The sequence below is a fragment of the Bombina bombina genome, chromosome 11 (assembly GCF_027579735.1).
Source record: "Bombina bombina isolate aBomBom1 chromosome 11, aBomBom1.pri, whole genome shotgun sequence".
Classification (NCBI taxonomy): domain Eukaryota; kingdom Metazoa; phylum Chordata; class Amphibia; order Anura; family Bombinatoridae; genus Bombina; species Bombina bombina.
In genome coordinates, this window is record NC_069509.1 from 196679441 (window position 1) to 196699652 (window position 20212).

General features: G+C 40.2%; 1 protein-coding gene across 1 annotated transcript in view; it reads right to left on the reverse strand.

Moving 5' to 3' along the window:
* RNF216 (ring finger protein 216) overlaps positions 1-20212 on the reverse strand; it is a gene marked incomplete in the record, with an annotated part of 472645 nt that overhangs the window by 321900 nt on the left and 130533 nt on the right. The window contains 1 exon segment of the mRNA XM_053694600.1: positions 4801-4940. Coding sequence (XP_053550575.1) covers positions 4801-4940 — 140 coding nt within the window.

Below are 20212 nucleotides of genomic sequence, written 5' to 3' on the forward strand. Positions count from 1 at the left end.
TGCACTAGATATTCCCCCCCCTAACCTTATAGATGGTTATGTACCACTGCATATAGATATACAAGATATTTTTATGTTAAAATGGAGTCCAGGCTTACTTTGTTAAGAGGCCCCTTGTCATGGAGGAAAACCTTTTGCCTTGGTGGAGAACTAACAAAAATAAATATCCCACCTTGGTGAAATTGGCAAAACCCTATTTATGCATTTCAGACACCTCTTCTTTGCTGCAGGCAAAATAGCTGCAAAAAGAGAGCCAGCCTCAGCCTGGAGTATGTGGTCATGCTGACATTTTTGCATTTCAATGCAAGGTTTCTGAAAGAGTGAATAACAGCATGTTATAAACATTGGTAGTCTACCTCTTTCTACTTCTACCTCTTTTCAAAACAGTTTGTGGTTTTGTTATGCTTAATTATAAAAATTTGTTCTGCTGCTTAAAAAATTGGACCAACAGTTGTTTTAATGTAAAGTTTTAGTCGGAAGTTTATATTTACAACACTCAGTATGTGGATTTTATTTTAAATATAGGAAAAAATTTATTTATTTTTTATCCGATTAGTCGAAAAAATAATCGGCCGATTAATCGATTATGAAAAAAATTGTTAGTTGCAGCCCTACAATACAGATATTTGCACCATATCTTATGGTAAATCTTTCTAGTCACAAGCTTACGAGCCTGGATCAAGGTCTTAATGACCGCCTCCGAAAAACCGCGCTTATATAAAATTAAGCGTTCAATCTCCAAGCAGTCAGGTTCAGAGAAACGAGATTTGGATGAAGGAAGGGTCCTTGAAGTAGAAGGTCCTTCCTCGTTGGAAGTCTCCAAGGTGGAAGAGCCGACATGTCCACCACGTCTGCATACCAGATCCTGCAAGGCCACGCTGGTGCAACGAGAATCACTGACGCTCTCTCCTGTTTGATTCGAGCCATGACTCTTGGAAGAAGAGCGAACGGAGGGAAATGGTATGCTAGACTGAATTTCCAAGGGACCGCCAGAGCATCTATCAGCACATGTAATCTACTCTACCAATAAATAGAATTGTACTGTACTACTTAAGATAAATAAAATATGACAGTAAAATCAAATAAAAGCAATAAAAATCTTATAATTTAAGATATTGGATGTAAAAAGTCACTTAGGGTTGACTTGGAAGTGAATATTCAAATGCCCCTTGTATTCTTCAGATAGAATCTTGTTTGGAGATACAATATCAGACACCTCCGAAGTGATACAAAGAAAGAAGCAGGCAGCTCTTCTGAAATGAGGTGGCCAATCACTTAGTAGTAATCCTATAAACAAGCAAAAAAGAAGGCGCCCATAGCGTAATATATTCAAGTGAAAACAGAGGGATAGAAATGTGAATAAGTTACCCTCACATTTAACAAAGCACTATCAAGTGCTGTACTGGCAGGCCAGATATTTTAGAGTAGTCTGGCTAGCTCTCCTCCCGTGTCTGGAAACAGGTTTAAGCTCTCTCTTCCTTTTAATAAATTAAAAGAACATTCATAGCGTAGTATGTTCATAAAACAAAGGAAATACTAGGTATATACATTGCACTCACATTTGGTGAAGCTCCATCAAGTGCTGTACTCGCATTCCAGATATTCAGGAGTAGTCCGACTAACTCTCGCCCCATGTCAGGACCAAGTATACAATCTCTTTTCCCTCAGATAGCAAATAAAAATGGATCCAAAGGGGTAATGCCGGTTAGGAGAACTGCATTAAAACCCCAATAAAAGTGTATAAAATAGGTTTGACAAAAATAATGTTTTATTATATCAAAACATATACACAGCAACGTGTTTCTCAGTGGATACACCGTTTCATCTATCAGTACAGACTGAAGATCCCTTGACCCGTGCCTCGGAAGCTTGGCATTCTGACGAGATGCCAAAAGGTCCAGTTCCGGCTGTCCCCATTTTAGGATCAAGCTGGAGAACACCTCCGGATGGAGTTCCCACTACCCCGGGTGAAAAGTCTGTCTGCTCAGAAAATCCGCTTCCCAATTGTCCACTCCTGGAATGTGGATTGCAGACATACAGCAGTTGTGGGTCTCTGCCCACTGAATAATTTTGGCTACCTCTGACATGGCCAAGGAACTCCGAGTTCCTCCCTGTCATGGTTGATGTAAGCCACTGAAGTTATGTTTTCCGACTGAAACCTGATAAACCAGGCTGAAGCTAACTGAGGCCAGGCCAGGAGAGCATTGAAGATTGCGCTCAGCTCTAGGATGTTTATAGGGAGAACTGACTCCTCCCGAGACCAAAGACCCTGAGCCTTTAACGGTCCTCAAACTGCTCTCCAACCCAGCAGACTGGCATCCGTGGTCACAATCACCCAGGTAGGTCTGCGGAAGCAGGTTCCCTGGGATAGATGATCCTGAGACAACCACCACGGAAGAGGATCTCTTGTCGCCTGATCTGGTACTAATCGTGGAGACAGATACGCATAATCCACGTTCCATTGCCTGAGCATGCATAACTGCAGAGGTCTGAGATAAAACCGAGCAAACAGAATGATGTCCATGACAGCTACCATCAGACAAATTAGCTCCATACACTGAGCCAGTGACATTCCAAGGAGAAGACTGAAGGGCAAAACGAGAATCTAAGTTTTTTTATTTCCTGACCGCAGTCAGAAATATTTTCATTCATAGAGAATCTATTATGGTTCCCAAGAATACTACTCTTGTAGCTGGAGTCGGGGAACTTTTTCCCAAATTCACCTTCCAGGAACGTCAAAGTACTTGTTTAGCTTACTAGACTTCTAAGGATTGACTACGACAGTCAAGTCGGAGTCGTCCAAAGTAGCTAAAACCTTCTTAAGTAACAGACGGAGGTCTGAACACTGGTCCTGCGATCCGTCGTCTGAGCCCGCAATGTCGGAGCCGCCGTCAACTGCGCGCACTGAGAAAATCTCTCTTCAGAGAGAAGAAGCGCGCCAAACAACCGCCGCCTGTGAAAGACCCGGCCCCATACTAATCTAGGGCTCTCTTGGCGGTCGGAAAAAAAGTTCAGTCAAAAAAACAAAAGGCTCAAGCAAAAGATCTACACAACAAACAAAAAAAACACAGTACAAGCAGTCCTGCCCGTAATATACCGGAGCTAGAAACATAATCTGAGCCACCAATATCTAACACATCCCACAGTGCCTGCAAACTGCCAAATTTTTAAATTAATCCTTACTAGGATTAAATAAATATGTCCTCTTTTAACATTAAAAATGGAGAAAGCTGCTTAAGTGCCAGAATATTTCTTACCCTGAAAGAAAAATAAAGATGGCACTTACCTTAAATTCACTCTTTCCGGCACCAGGACAGTTCACCCAGTTTGAGAGGTTGAAGCTCCTCACATGGAACTGTGCAAAAAAAAAAAGACTGAGTAAACTTACACAGGCTTTCAAATTAGGGCAGCAAGAATGATTGAGAAAGCGCAGTGAGGATTGTACCTCACAAGTTCTCAATTGCTTAAAAGCCACCACTGCCCTACTGAAGAGACTGACGTGGACCAGGCTAAACCCCAGAATAGCAGAGCAAACCTACTCTGTGTATGAAAATAATAAAAAAAACTTGATTGTAGAACTTTTACCAGACACCGAAAACTTTACCACCTTCTTGCAATGCAGGCAAAGAGAATGACTGGGGTTTGTGGGAAGGGAAGTGATATTTAACAGGTTTGCTGTGGTGCTCTTTGCCTCCTCCTGCTGGCCAGGAGTGATATTCCCAACAGTAATTACTGATGATCCATGGACTCACTGTGTCACTAGAAAGAAATATTCATTATTTATTTTGCTGCTGCTGTAATATATTTTGTGTAAAAGTGGTGGTTCTACCCGAGTATCAAAACATAACTTGCATGTAGCAATCTGCATAGCCTCTTGGTTCATCATGTTGCCAAAAAAAAAAAAAAACAACTGTCTTTATTATATGTTAAAAATAAAAACTGTACTCTTATTTTATAACAGCCCACAAAATGTTACTGTGCCTTTAATTACAAAATTTAATTAAATGTAATGTAATAGGATAACAAAAAAATTGAATTATACCCCAGGCAACCCACTACACCTCAGCAATTATACTGAGGTGCCTACCTGACCTGCTGCCTGGAATAATATTAGCCAACAGTAATTTCCCAAACGGAGCGGGTGACTTTACTAGAGCGTTACAGCGGGTGACTTTACTAGAGCGTTACAGCGGGTGACTTTACTAGAGCGTTACAGCCTGTGACTTTACTAGAGCGTTACAGCCTGTGACTTTACTAGAGCGTTACAGCCTGTGACTTTACTAGAGCGTTACAGCCTGTGACTTTACTAGAGCGTTACAGCCTGTGACTTTACTAGAGCGTTACAGCCGGTGACTTTACTAGAGCGTTACAGCCGGTGACTTTACTAGAGCGTTACAGCGGGTGACTTTACTAGAGCGTTACAGCGGGTGACTTTACTAGAGCGTTACAGCGGGTGACTTTACTAGAGCGTTACAGCGGGTGACTTTACTAGAGCGTTACAGCGGGTGACTTTACTAGAGCTTTCAGAGCATGCAATTTGCCTGGCTATTAGACTGTCATCTTTCTAGAGCATTAGTGTATGGTATTTTTTTATTTATTTGGGGGGGGGGGGGGGGTTTAAGAGTATTATATCATGTCATTTTCTAGAACGTCGATATTTTTTATTATTATTTTTATTTTCTAGAGCATTAGATGTAATTTTTCTAAAGCGTTAGAGCATGTCAGTTTTCAATACAAATATATAAAACCGAGATACCATAGTTAGCAACACATACAGTAGCACATTAAGCGCTCACCTACCTCTGCCATTTCTTTCATCTTCTGTTCATAAAACTCCTGCTCCTTCTTTACATCCGGGAGCAGCGACCTAGGGTCATAAGACCGCCAGTGGCGCCTCTTGTTCTCCAGAAAGAACATTCGCTTCTCAATCTTTACATTCCCTGAGAAGAAAGCAAGAATACAAATACGGAGGTACACAGGGAATAGCAGACAATGCGTGAGCAAGTGTCAGTAAAAAACATGATTATGACCTGAAATCGGCTGCTTTTAGCAGAGCGTTGGTAATGACTGGCACAGCATGTGGCACTATGAAGTTACCACTAGGTAGTACAGTGCAGTGAGGCATCAGGCACCCCCTAAGGACAAGGCTAAATGCTTTTGTGCACTTGAGGGCACACGTGGTCACCTTACAGGGTCTGGACAAGTACTGAGATAGTACAGATCCCTTTATAACAGGACATGGATTAAAGGCTTTCCTTGCTATGCCTGAGAAGCCTCTAAATATGAAGCTGATCCCTCACAATCCTACACGTTATATATCAGGCTGGTACTGTACGTACTAGTGAAAGACACTCTGCAATGCAGAAGCCTTTATACTTTATTAAAGCTAGGCGTGTACAGTGGCTTCTCATCGGACACAGGGCACACACCGTTTGTTATTTTCCATCGAGCATTTATAGAAGCATATTTTAGGCTTTGATGATACAGCGTGGGTAAGTATACTGGCAGACATAACCCATCCTGTCTATATTCACTAAAGCTGTTAATATCAGTATATCAATATCACCACGGTCAGAAAACATAATTTATTCTTACCTGATAAATGTATTTATTTCTTGACACGTTGAGTCCACGAATTATCTTAATTACTGTTGGGAATATCACTCCTGGCCAGCAGGAGGAGGCAAAGAGCACCACAGCAAAAGCTGTTAAATACCACTCCCCCTACCCACAATCACCAGTCATCCGACCAAAGGGAAAGAAGAAAGGAAGTAATCGAAGGTGCAGAGGTGCCTGAAGTTTATAGAAAAGCAAACTGTCTGAAAAACAGGGCAGGCCGTGGACTCACCGTGTCAATAAATATCAAGTAAGAATAAATTATGTTTTCTTTCTAATGACACGGTAAGTCCACGGATTATCTTAATTACCATTGGGAACCAATACCCAAGCTAGAGGACACAAATAATAAGGGAGGGACAAGACAGTTAACCTAAACAGAAGGAACCACTGCTTGAAGAACCTTTCTCCCAAAAGAAGCCTCTGCTGAAGCAAAAGTATCAAATTTGTAAAATTTAGAAAAAGTATGCAAAGATGACCAAGTCGCAGCCTTGCAAAGCTGATCTACAGAAGCTCCATTTTTGAAAGCCCAAGAAGATGAAACAGCCCTTGTGGAATGAGCCGTGATTCTCTCAGGAGTCTGCTGACCATCAGTCTCATATGCCAAGCGAATAACACTCCTCAACCAACAAGAAAGAGAAGTAGCCGTAGCTTTCTTAACCTTACACTTCCCAGAAAAGACAACAAATAAAGAAGAAGACTGGCGAAAATCCTTAGTCGCCTGCAAATAATATTTCAATGCATGAACCACATCCAGGTTGTGCAACAAACGCTCCTTATGAGGAGGAGGAGGAGGATTAGGACACAAAGAAGGAACAACAATCTCTTGATTAATATTCTTATCAAAAACAACCTTGGGAAGAAAACACAAGGCAGTACGCAGAACTACCTTATCAGAGTGAAAAATAAGAAAAGGCGATTCATACTGTAAGGCTGAAAGCTCCGAAACTCTTCGAGCCAAAGAAATAGCCACCAGAAACAAAACCTTCCAAGATAACATCTTAACATCCAAAGAATGCATAGGTTCTAACGGAGCCTGTTGAAGGACTCTAAGAACCAAATTAAGACTCCAAGGTGGAGAAGAAGACTTAAAGGGACACTAAACCCAAAATTTTTCTTTCATGATTCAGGTAGAGAATACAATTTTAAACAACATTCCAATTTACTTCTATTATAATATTTGCTTCATTTTTTTAGATATCCTTTGTTAAAGAAATAGCAATGCACATGGGTGAGCCAATCACACGAGGCATCTATGTGCAGCCACCAATCAGTAGCTACTGAGCCTATCGAGATATGCTTTTCAGCAAAGAATATTAAGAGAATGAAGCAAATTAGATAGAAGTAAATGAGAAAGTTGTTTAAAATTGCATGCTCTTTCTAAATCACAAAAGAAAAAATTTGGGTTTCATGTCCCTTTAAACACAGGCCAAATTCTAACCAAGGGCTAACAAAAATAATGAACATCTGGCACATCCGCCAGGCGCTTGTGCAATAAAATAGATAAAGCAGAAATTTGACCCTTCAGGGTACTAGTAGATAAACCTTTCTCCAAACCCTCCTGTAGAAAAGACAAAATCCTAACTCTACTCCAAGAGTAGCCTTTGGATTCACACCAATACAAATATTTACGCCAAATCTTATAATAAATCTTCATAGTCAAAGGCTTAAAAGCCTGAATCATAGTCTCAATGACTGACTCAGAAAAACCACGCTTAGAAATAATCCAGTGTTCAATCTCCAAGCAGTCAGCTTCAGAGAAACGAGATTTGGATGAAGGAACCCTGCAGAAGCAGATCCTTCCTTAATGGAAGACGCCAAGGTGGAAGGGAAGACATCTCCACCAGATCTGCAAACCAGATTCTGCGAGGCCACACCGGAGCAATGAGAATCACTGATGCCCTCTCTTGTTTGACCCGAGGAAGAAGAGCAAACGGAGGGAACACATATGCCAGGATATGCAAGGATATTAATTGTGATATCTTTGCATAATCCCAGCACCATTGATTCAGCATACAAAGCTGGAGAGGTCTCGCATGAAAATGAGCAAAGGGGATCGCGTCCGATGCTGCAGTCATAAAACCTAAAACTTCCATGCACATAGCTACTGAAGGAAACAATAGAGACAATGTTCCGACAAGCTGAAACCGATTTAAATTGTCTCTGATCTGTTAAGACAGAATCATGGATATAGAATCTACCTGGAAACCTAAAAAGGTGGCCCTTGTCTGAGGAATCAAGGAACTTTTTAGTAAATTGTTCCTCCAACCATGTTTATGAAGAAACAACAGTAGTTAATTTGTGTTAGATTCTGCAGAACTGAGCAAGTACCAAGATATCGTCCAAATAAGGAAACACTGCAACACCTCACTCTCTGATAACAGAGAGTAGGACACCTAGAACCTAAATAAGATTCCTAGAGCTGTCGCTAGGCCAAAAAGGAAGAGCAACAAATTGGTAATGCTTGTCTAAAAACAGAATTTATGTTTACCTGATAAATTACTTTCTCCAACGGTGTGTCCGGTCCACGGCGTCATCCTTACTTGTGGGATATTCTCTTCCCCAACAGGAAATGGCAAAGAGCCCAGCAAAGCTGGTCACATGATCCCTCCTAGGCTCCGCCTTCCCCAGTCATTCGACCGACGTAAAGGAGGAATATTTGCATAGGAGAAACCATATGATACCGTGGTGACTGTAGTTAAAGAAAATAAATTATCAGACCTGATTAAAAAACCAGGGCGGGCCGTGGACCGGACACACCGTTGGAGAAAGTAATTTATCAGGTAAACATAAATTCTGTTTTCTCCAACATAGGTGTGTCCGGTCCACGGCGTCATCCTTACTTGTGGGAACCAATACCAAAGCTTTAGGACACGGATGAAGGGAGGGAGCAAATCAGGTCACCTAGATGGAAGGCACCACGGCTTGCAAAACCTTTCTCCCAAAAATAGCCTCAGAAGAAGCAAAAGTATCAAACTTGTAAAATTTAGTAAAAGTGTGCAGTGAAGACCAAGTCGCTGCCTTACATATCTGATCAACAGAAGCCTCGTTCTTGAAGGCCCATGTGGAAGCCACAGCCCTAGTGGAATGAGCTGTGATTCTGTCAGGAGGCTGCCGTCCGGCAGTCTCATAAGCCAATCTGATGATGCTTTTAATCCAAAAAGAGAGAGAGGTAGAAGTTGCTTTTTGACCTCTCCTTTTACCAGAATAAACAACAAACAAGGAAGATGTTTGTCTAAAATCCTTTGTAGCATCTAAATAGAATTTTAGAGCACGAACAAATAATAAAAACTACAGTTAAACACTAAAAAACTCTAAGCCATCTCCGTGGAGATGTTGCCTGTACAACGGCAAAGAGAATGACTGGGGAAGGCGGAGCCTAGGAGGGATCATGTGACCAGCTTTGCTGGGCTCTTTGCCATTTCCTGTTGGGGAAGAGAATATCCCACAAGTAAGGATGACGCCGTGGACCGGACACACCTATGTTGGAGAAAGAGAGAATCTCAGAAACTGATAGCAATCTGGATGAATCAGAATATGAAGATATGCATCCTGTAAGTCTATTGTGGGCACATAATGCCCTTGCTGAACAAAAGGCAGAATAGACCTTATAATCACCATTTTGAAAATTGGTACTCTTACATATTGATTCAAAATTTTTAGATCCAAAACTGGTCTGAATGAATCTTCTTTCTTTGGGACAATGAATAGATTTGAATAAAACCCCAGACCCTGTTGCTGAAACGGAATTGGCATGATTACCCCAGATAACTCCAGGCCTGAAACACACTTCAGGAAAGTCTGAGCCTTTACTGGGTTTGCTGGAATACGTGAGAAAAATCTTCTCACAAGCGGTCTTATCCTGAATCCTATTCTGTACCCCTGAGAGACAATATTCTGAATCCAATGATTTTGGACCGAAATGACCCAAACATCTTAGAAAAAAAACTTAATCTGCCCCCTACCGGCTGAGCTGGAAAAAAGCTGCATCTTCATGCGGACTTGGGGGCTGGGTTTGATCTCTTAAATGGCTAAGATTTATTCCAATTTGAAGAAGGCTTCCAATTGGAAATAGATTCCTTGTGGAAGAATAAGATTTCTGTTCCTTATTTAAGAATGAAAACGGTAAGAAGCTTTAGATTTACCCTTAGATCTTAATCTTGAGGCAAAAAAAAAAAAACTCCCTTCCCCCCCCAGTGACAGTTGAAATTATTGAATCCAACTGTGAACCAAATAATTTATTACCTTGGAAGAAAAAAAACATAATTTATGTAAGAACTTACCTGATAAATTCATTTCTTTCATATTAGCAAGAGTCCATGAGCTAGTGACGTATGGGATATACATTCCTACCAGGAGGGGCAAAGTTTCCCAAACCTTAAAATGCCTATAAATACACCCCTCACCACACCCACAAATCAGTTTAACGAATAGCCAAGAAGTGGGGTGATAAGAAAAAAGTGCGAAAGCATAAAAAATAAGGAATTGGAATAATTGTGCTTTATACAAAAAAATCATAACCACCACAAAAAAAGGGTGGGCCTCATGGACTCTTGCTAATATGAAAGAAATGAATTTATCAGGTAAGTTCTTACATAAATTATGTTTTCTTTCATGTAATTAGCAAGAGTCCATGAGCTAGTGACGTATGGGATAATGACTACCCAAGATGTGGATCTTTCCACGCAAGAGTCACTAGAGAGGGAGGGATAAAATAAAGACAGCCAATTCCTGCTGAAAATAATCCACACCCAAAATAAAGTTTAATGAAAACATAAGCAGAAGATTCAAACTGAAACCACTGCCTGAAGTACTTTTCTACCAAAAACTGCTTCAGAAGAAGAAAACACATCAAAATGGTAGAATTTAGTAAAAGTATGCAAAGAGGACCAAGTTGCTGCTTTGCAAATCTGATCAACCGAAGCTTCATTCCTAAACGCCCAGGAAGTAGAAACTGACCTAGTAGAATGAGCTGTAATCCTTCGAGGCGGAATTTTACCCGACTCGACATAGGCATGATGAAATAAAGATTTCAACCAAGATGCCAAAGAAATGGCAGAAGCTTTCTGGCCTTTTCTAGAACCGGAAAAGATGACAAATAGACTAGAAGTCTTTCGGAAAGACTTAGTAGCTTCAACATAATACAAAGCTCTAACAGCATCCAAGAATGCAATGATTTCTCCTTAGAATTCATAGGATTAGGACACAATGAAGGAACCACAATTTCTCTACTAATGTTAGAATTCACAACCTTAGGTAAAAAATTCAAAAGAAGTTTGCAGCACCGCCTTATCCTGATGAAAAATCAGAAAAGGAGACTCACAAGAAAGAGCAGATAATTCAGAGACTCTTCTGGTAGAAGAGATGGCCAAAAGAAACAAAACTTTCCAAGAAAGTAATTTAATGACCAAAGAATACATGGGTTCAAAAGGAGGAGCTTGAAGAGCCCCCAGAACCAAATTCAAACTCCAAGGAGGAGAAATTGACTTAATGACAGGTTTTATACGAACCAAAGCTTGTACAAAACAATGAATATCAGGAAGATTAGCAATCTTTCTGTGAAAAAGAACAGAAAGAGCAGAGATTTGTCCATTCAAGGAACTTGCGGACAAACCGTTATCTAAACCATCCTGAAGAAACTGTAAAATTCTCCCAGAAACAAAACCTTCCAAGATAACATCTTAACATCCAAAGAATGCATAGGTTCTAACGGAGCCTGTTGAAGGACTCTAAGAACCAAATTAAGACTCCAAGGTGGAGAAGAAGACTTAAAGGGACACTAAACCCAAAATTTTTCTTTCATGATTCAGGTAGAGAATACAATTTTAAACAACATTCCAATTTACTTCTATTATAATATTTGCTTCATTTTTTTAGATATCCTTTGTTAAAGAAATAGCAATGCACATGGGTGAGCCAATCACACGAGGCATCTATGTGCAGCCACCAATCAGTAGCTACTGAGCCTATCGAGATATGCTTTTCAGCAAAGAATATTAAGAGAATGAAGCAAATTAGATAGAAGTAAATGAGAAAGTTGTTTAAAATTGCATGCTCTTTCTAAATCACAAAAGAAAAAATTTGGGTTTCATGTCCCTTTAAACACAGGCCAAATTCTAACCAAGGGCTAACAAAAATAATGAACATCTGGCACATCCGCCAGGCGCTTGTGCAATAAAATAGATAAAGCAGAAATTTGACCCTTCAGGGTACTAGTAGATAAACCTTTCTCCAAACCCTCCTGTAGAAAAGACAAAATCCTAACTCTACTCCAAGAGTAGCCTTTGGATTCACACCAATACAAATATTTACGCCAAATCTTATAATAAATCTTCATAGTCAAAGGCTTAAAAGCCTGAATCATAGTCTCAATGACTGACTCAGAAAAACCACGCTTAGAAATAATCCAGTGTTCAATCTCCAAGCAGTCAGCTTCAGAGAAACGAGATTTGGATGAAGGAACCCTGCAGAAGCAGATCCTTCCTTAATGGAAGACGCCAAGGTGGAAGGGAAGACATCTCCACCAGATCTGCAAACCAGATTCTGCAAGGCCACACCGGAGCAATGAGAATCACTGATGCCCTCTCTTGTTTGACCCGAGGAAGAAGAGCAAACGGAGGGAACACATATGCCAGGATATGCAAGGATATTAATTGTGATATCTTTGCATAATCCCAGCACCATTGATTCAGCATACAAAGCTGGAGAGGTCTCACATGAAAATGAGCAAAGGGGATCGCGTCCGATGCTGCAGTCATAAAACCTAAAACTTCCATGCACATAGCTACTGAAGGAAACAATAGAGACAATGTTCCGACAAGCTGAAACCGATTTAAATTGTCTCTGATCTGTTAAGACAGAATCATGGATATAGAATCTACCTGGAAACCTAAAAAGGTGGCCCTTGTCTGAGGAATCAAGGAACTTTTTAGTAAATTGTTCCTCCAACCATGTTTATGAAGAAACAACAGTAGTTAATTTGTGTTAGATTCTGCAGAACTGAGCAAGTACCAAGATATCGTCCAAATAAGGAAACACTGCAACACCTCACTCTCTGATAACAGAGAGTAGGACACCTAGAACCTAGATAAGATTCCTAGAGCTGTCGCTAGGCCAAAAAGGAAGAGCAACAAATTGGTAATGCTTGTCTAAAAACAGAATTTATGTTTACCTGATAAATTACTTTCTCCAACGGTGTGTCCGGTCCACGGCGTCATCCTTACTTGTGGGATATTCTCTTCCCCAACAGGAAATGGCAAAGAGCCCAGCAAAGCTGGTCACATGATCCCTCCTAGGCTCCGCCTTCCCCAGTCATTCGACCGACGTAAAGGAGGAATATTTGCATAGGAGAAACCATATGATACCGTGGTGACTGTAGTTAAAGAAAATAAATTATCAGACCTGATTAAAAAACCAGGGCGGGCCGTGGACCGGACACACCGTTGGAGAAAGTAATTTATCAGGTAAACATAAATTCTGTTTTCTCCAACATAGGTGTGTCCGGTCCACGGCGTCATCCTTACTTGTGGGAACCAATACCAAAGCTTTAGGACACGGATGAAGGGAGGGAGCAAATCAGGTCACCTAGATGGAAGGCACCACGGCTTGCAAAACCTTTCTCCCAAAAATAGCCTCAGAAGAAGCAAAAGTATCAAACTTGTAAAATTTAGTAAAAGTGTGCAGTGAAGACCAAGTCGCTGCCTTACATATCTGATCAACAGAAGCCTCGTTCTTGAAGGCCCATGTGGAAGCCACAGCCCTAGTGGAATGAGCTGTGATTCTGTCAGGAGGCTGCCGTCCGGCAGTCTCATAAGCCAATCTGATGATGCTTTTAATCCAAAAAGAGAGAGAGGTAGAAGTTGCTTTTTGACCTCTCCTTTTACCAGAATAAACAACAAACAAGGAAGATGTTTGTCTAAAATCCTTTGTAGCATCTAAATAGAATTTTAGAGCACGAACAAATAATAAAAACTACAGTTAAACACTAAAAAACTCTAAGCCATCTCCGTGGAGATGTTGCCTGTACAACGGCAAAGAGAATGACTGGGGAAGGCGGAGCCTAGGAGGGATCATGTGACCAGCTTTGCTGGGCTCTTTGCCATTTCCTGTTGGGGAAGAGAATATCCCACAAGTAAGGATGACGCCGTGGACCGGACACACCTATGTTGGAGAAAGAGAGAATCTCAGAAACTGATAGCAATCTGGATGAATCAGAATATGAAGATATGCATCCTGTAAGTCTATTGTGGGCACATAATGCCCTTGCTGAACAAAAGGCAGAATAGACCTTATAATCACCATTTTGAAAATTGGTACTCTTACATATTGATTCAAAATTTTTAGATCCAAAACTGGTCTGAATGAATCTTCTTTCTTTGGGACAATGAATAGATTTGAATAAAACCCCAGACCCTGTTCCTGAAACGGAATTGGCATGATTACCCCAGATAACTCCAGGCCTGAAACACACTTCAGGAAAGTCTGAGCCTTTACTGGGTTTGCTGGAATACGTGAGAAAAATCTTCTCACAAGCGGTCTTATCCTGAATCCTATTCTGTACCCCTGAGAGACAATATTCTGAATCCAATGATTTTGGACCGAAATGACCCAAACATCTTAGAAAAAAAACTTAATCTGCCCCCTACCGGCTGAGCTGGAAAAAAGCTGCATCTTCATGCGGACTTGGGGGCTGGGTTTGATCTCTTAAATGGCTAAGATTTATTCCAATTTGAAGAAGGCTTCCAATTGGAAATAGATTCCTTGTGGAAGAATAAGATTTCTGTTCCTTATTTAAGAATGAAAACGGTAAGAAGCTTTAGATTTACCCTTAGATCTTAATCTTGAGGCAAAAAAAAAAAAAACTCCCTTCCCCCCCCCAGTGACAGTTGAAATTATTGAATCCAACTGTGAACCAAATAATTTATTACCTTGGAAGAAAAAAAACATAATTTATGTAAGAACTTACCTGATAAATTCATTTCTTTCATATTAGCAAGAGTCCATGAGCTAGTGACGTATGGGATATACATTCCTACCAGGAGGGGCAAAGTTTCCCAAACCTTAAAATGCCTATAAATACACCCCTCACCACACCCACAAATCAGTTTAACGAATAGCCAAGAAGTGGGGTGATAAGAAAAAAGTGCGAAAGCATAAAAAATAAGGAATTGGAATAATTGTGCTTTATACAAAAAAATCATAACCACCACAAAAAAAGGGTGGGCCTCATGGACTCTTGCTAATATGAAAGAAATGAATTTATCAGGTAAGTTCTTACATAAATTATGTTTTCTTTCATGTAATTAGCAAGAGTCCATGAGCTAGTGACGTATGGGATAATGACTACCCAAGATGTGGATCTTTCCACGCAAGAGTCACTAGAGAGGGAGGGATAAAATAAAGACAGCCAATTCCTGCTGAAAATAATCCACACCCAAAATAAAGTTTAATGAAAACATAAGCAGAAGATTCAAACTGAAACCACTGCCTGAAGTACTTTTCTACCAAAAACTGCTTCAGAAGAAGAAAACACATCAAAATGGTAGAATTTAGTAAAAGTATGCAAAGAGGACCAAGTTGCTGCTTTGCAAATCTGATCAACCGAAGCTTCATTCCTAAACGCCCAGGAAGTAGAAACTGACCTAGTAGAATGAGCTGTAATCCTTCGAGGCGGAATTTTACCCGACTCGACATAGGCATGATGAAATAAAGATTTCAACCAAGATGCCAAAGAAATGGCAGAAGCTTTCTGGCCTTTTCTAGAACCGGAAAAGATGACAAATAGACTAGAAGTCTTTCGGAAAGACTTAGTAGCTTCAACATAATACAAAGCTCTAACAGCATCCAAGAATGCAATGATTTCTCCTTAGAATTCATAGGATTAGGACACAATGAAGGAACCACAATTTCTCTACTAATGTTGTTAGAATTCACAACCTTAGGTAAAAAATTCAAAAGAAGTTTGCAGCACAGCCTTATCCTGATGAAAAATCAGAAAAGGAGACTCACAAGAAAGAGCAGATAATTCAGAGACTCTTCTGGTAGAAGAGATGGCCAAAAGAAACAAAACTTTCCAAGAAAGTAATTTAATGACCAAAGAATACATGGGTTCAAAAGGAGGAGCTTGAAGAGCCCCCAGAACCAAATTCAAACTCCAAGGAGGAGAAATTGACTTAATGACAGGTTTTATACGAACCAAAGCTTGTACAAAACAATGAATATCAGGAAGATTAGCAATCTTTCTGTGAAAAAGAACAGAAAGAGCAGAGATTTGTCCATTCAAGGAACTTGCGGACAAACCGTTATCTAAACCATCCTGAAGAAACTGTAAAATTCTCGGTATTCAAAAAGAATGCCAAGAAAAATGATGAGAAATACACTAAGAAATATAAGTCTTCCAGACTCTATAATATATCTCTCTAGATACAGATTTACGAGCCTGTCACATAGTATTAATCACAGAGTCAGAGAAACCTCTTTGACCAAGAATCAAGCGTTCAAACTCCATACCTTAAAATTTAAGGATTTGAGATCCTGATGGAAGAAAGGACCTTGCGACAGAAAGTCTGGTCTTAACGGAAGAGTCCACAGCTGGCAAGAGGCCATCCGGACAAGATCCGCATACCAAAACCTGTGAGGCCATGCTGGAGCTACCAGCAGGACAAACGAGCATTCCTGTAGAATCTTGGAGAATACTTTTGGAAGAAGAACTAGAGGCGGAAAGATATAGGCAGGATGATACTTCCAAGGAAGTGATAATGCATCCACTGCCTCCGCCCGAGGATCCCGGGATCTGGACAGATACCAGGGAAGTTTCTTGTTTAGATGAGAAGCCATCAGATCTATTTCTGGGAGTTCCCACATTTGAACAATCTGAAGAAATACCTCTGGGTGAAGAGACCATTCGCCCGGATGCAACGTTTGGCGACTGAGATAATCCGCTTCCCAATTGTCTATACCTGGGATATGAACCGCAGAGATTAGACAGGAGCTGGATTCCGCCCAAACCAAAATTTGAGATACTTCTTTCATAGCCAGAGGACTGTGAGTCCCTCCTTGATGATTGATGTATGCCACAGTTGTGACATTGTCTATTTGAAAACAAATGAATAACTCTCTCTTCAGAAGAGGCCAAGACTGAAGAGCTCTGAAAATTGCACGGAGTTCCAAAATATTGATCGGTAATCTCACCTCCTGAGATTCCCAAACCCCTTGTGCCATCAGAGACCCCCACACAGCTCCCCAATCTGTAAGACTTGCATCTGTTGAGATTATAGTCCAGGTCGAAAGAACAAAGAAGCCCCCTGAACTAAACGATGGTGATCTGTCCACCACGTCAGAGAGTGTCGTATAATCGGTTTAAAGATATTAATTGAGATATCTTTGTGTAATCCCTGCACCATTGGTTCAGCATACAGAGCTGAAGAGGTCGCATGTGAAAACGAGCAAAGGAGATCGCATCCGATGCGGCAGTACTAAGACCTAAAATTTCCATGCATAAGGCTACCAAAGGGAATGATTGTGACTGAAGGTTTTGACAAGCTGATATCAATGTTAAACTTCTCTTGTCTGACAAGGACAGAGTCATAGACACTGAATCTATCTGGAAACCTAAAAAGGTTACCCTTGTCTGAGGAATCAATGAACTTTTTGGTAAATTGATCCTCCAACCATGATCTTGAAGAAACAACACAAGTCGATTCGTATGAGATTCTGCGAAAATGTGAAGACTGAGCAGGTACCAAGATATCGTCCAAAATAAGGAAATACCAAAACCCTGTTCTCTGATTACAGACAGAAGGGCACCGAGAACCTTTGAAAAAATTCTTGGAGCTGATGCTAGGCCAAACGGTAGAGCCACAAAACTGGTAATGCTTGTCTAAAAAGAGAATCTCAGAAACTAAAAGTGATCTGGATGAATCGGAATATGCAGATATGCATCCTGTAAATCTATTGTAGACATATAATGCCCTTGCTAAACAAAAGGCAGGCTAGTCCTACAGTTACCATCTTGAATGTTGGTATCCTTACATAACGATTCAATATTGATAGATCCGGAACTGGTCTGAAGGAATTGACCTTCTTTGGTACAATGAAGAGATAGAATAAAACCCCAGCCCCTGTTCCAGAACTGGAACTGGCATAATTACTCCAGCCAACTCTAGATCTGAAACACATTTCAGAAATGCTGAGCCTTTGCTGGGTTTACTGGGACACGGGAAAGAAAAAAATCTCTTTGCAGGAGGCCTTAACTTGAAGCCAATTCTGTACCTTTCTGAAACAATGTTCTGAAACCAGAGATTGTGAACGGAATTGATCCAAATTTCTTTGAAGAAAACGTAATCTGCCCCATACCAGCTGAGCTGGAATGAGGGCCGCACCTTCATGGGTACTTAGGAGCTGGCTTTGGGTTTCTATAAGGCTTGGATATATTCCAAACTGGAAATGGTTTCCAAACTGATACCGCTCCTGAGGATGAAGGATCAGGCTTTTGTTCCTTGTTGTGAGGAAAGGAACGAAAACGATTATTAGACCTAAATTTACCTTAGATTTTTTATCCTTTGGTAAAAAAGTTCCCTTCCCTCCAGTAACAGTTGAGATAATAGAATCCAACTGAGAACCGAATAATTTATTACCCTGGAAAGAAAGGGATAGCAAAGTAGACTTAGAAGACATATCAGCATTCCAAGTTTTAAGCCATAAAGCTCTTCTAGCTAAAATAGCTAGAGACATATACCTGACATCAACTCTAATGATATCAAAAGATGATATCACAAATAAAATTATTAGCATGTTATAGAATAATAATAATGCTATAAAATTATAATCTGTTACTTGTTGCGCTAAAGCTTCTAACCAAAAAGTTGAAGCTGCAGCAACATCCGCTAAAAATATAGCAGGAGTAGAGACAGCCCCATTAACCTTAGGGATTTTGTCCCAAAAACTCTAATCTGTCAGATGGCACAGGATATAATTGCTTAAAACGTTTTAGAAGGAGTAAATGAATTACCCAAATTATTCCATTCCCTGGAAATTACTTCAGAAATAGCATCAGGGAGAGAAAAAACTTCTGGAATAACTACAGGAGATTTAAAAACCTTATTTAAACGTTTAGATTTAGTATCAAGAGGACCAGAATCCTCTATTTCTAATGCAATTAATACTTCTTTAAATAAAGAACGAATAAATTCCATCTTGAACAAATACAAAGATTTATCAGCATCAACCTCTGAGACAGAAACCTCTGAACCAGAAGAACCATTATCAGTATCAGAATGATGATGTTCATTTAAAAATTCATCTGAAAAAAGAGAAGTTTTAAAAGACTTTTATGTATACTAGAAGGAGAAATAACAGACATAGCCTTCTTAATGGATTTAAAAAATAAAATCTCTTATGTTATCAGGAACACTCTGAAAATTAGATGCTGACGGAACAGCAACAGGTAATGTAACAGTACTAAAGGAAATTTTATCTGCATTAATAAGTTTGTCATGACATGCAATACAAACAACAGCTGGAGAAACAGATACCAAAAGTTTATAGCAGATACACTTAGCTTGGTAGCTCCAGCCCGGGCAGTGATTTTCCTGAAGTATCTTCTGACTCAGTTGCAACGTGGAACATCTTGCAATATGTAATAGAAAAAACAACATATAAAGCAAAATTGATCAAATTCCTTAAATGACAGTTTCAGGAATGGGAAAAAAATGCCAGTGAACAAGCTTCTAGCAACCAGAAGCAATAAATAATGAGACTTAAATAATGTGGAGACAAAAATGACGCCCATATTTTTTAGCGCCAAATAAGACGCCCACATTATTTGGCGCCTAAATGCTTTTGGCGCCAAAAATGACGCCACATCCGGAACGCCGACACTTGACGCAAAAAAAAAAAAAACCGTCAAAAAATGACGCAACTTCTGGCGACACGTATGACGCCGGAAACAGAAAAAAAATTTTGCGCCAAAAAAGTCCGCGCCAAGAATGACGCAATAAAATGCAGCATTTTCAGCCCCCGCGAGCCTAACAGCCCACAGGGAAAAAGTCAAATTTTTAAAGGTAAGAAAAAATGATTGATTCAAATGCATTATCCCAAATATGAAACTGACTGTCTGAAAATAAGGAATGTTGAACATCCTGAGTCAAGGCAAATAAATGTTTGAATACATATATTTAGAACTTTATAAAAAAGTGCCTAACCAGAGCTTAGAGTGTCACAGAAAATAAGCTTACTTACTTACCCCAGGACACTCATCTACATGTTGTAGAAAGCCAAACCAGTACTGAAACGAAAATCAGCAGAGGTAATGGTATATATATAAGAGTATATCGTCGATCTGAAAAGGGAGGTAAGAGATGAATCTCTACGACCGATAACAGAGAACCTATGAAATAGACCCCGTAGAAGGAGATCATTGCATTCAAATAGGCAATACTCTCCTCACATCCCTCTGACATTCACTGCACGCTGAGAGGAAAACCGGGCTCCAACCTGCTGCGGAGCGCATATCAACGTAGAATCTAGCACAAACTTACTTCACCACCTCCATAGGAGGCAAAGTTTGTAAAACTGATTTGTGGGTGTGGTGAGGGGT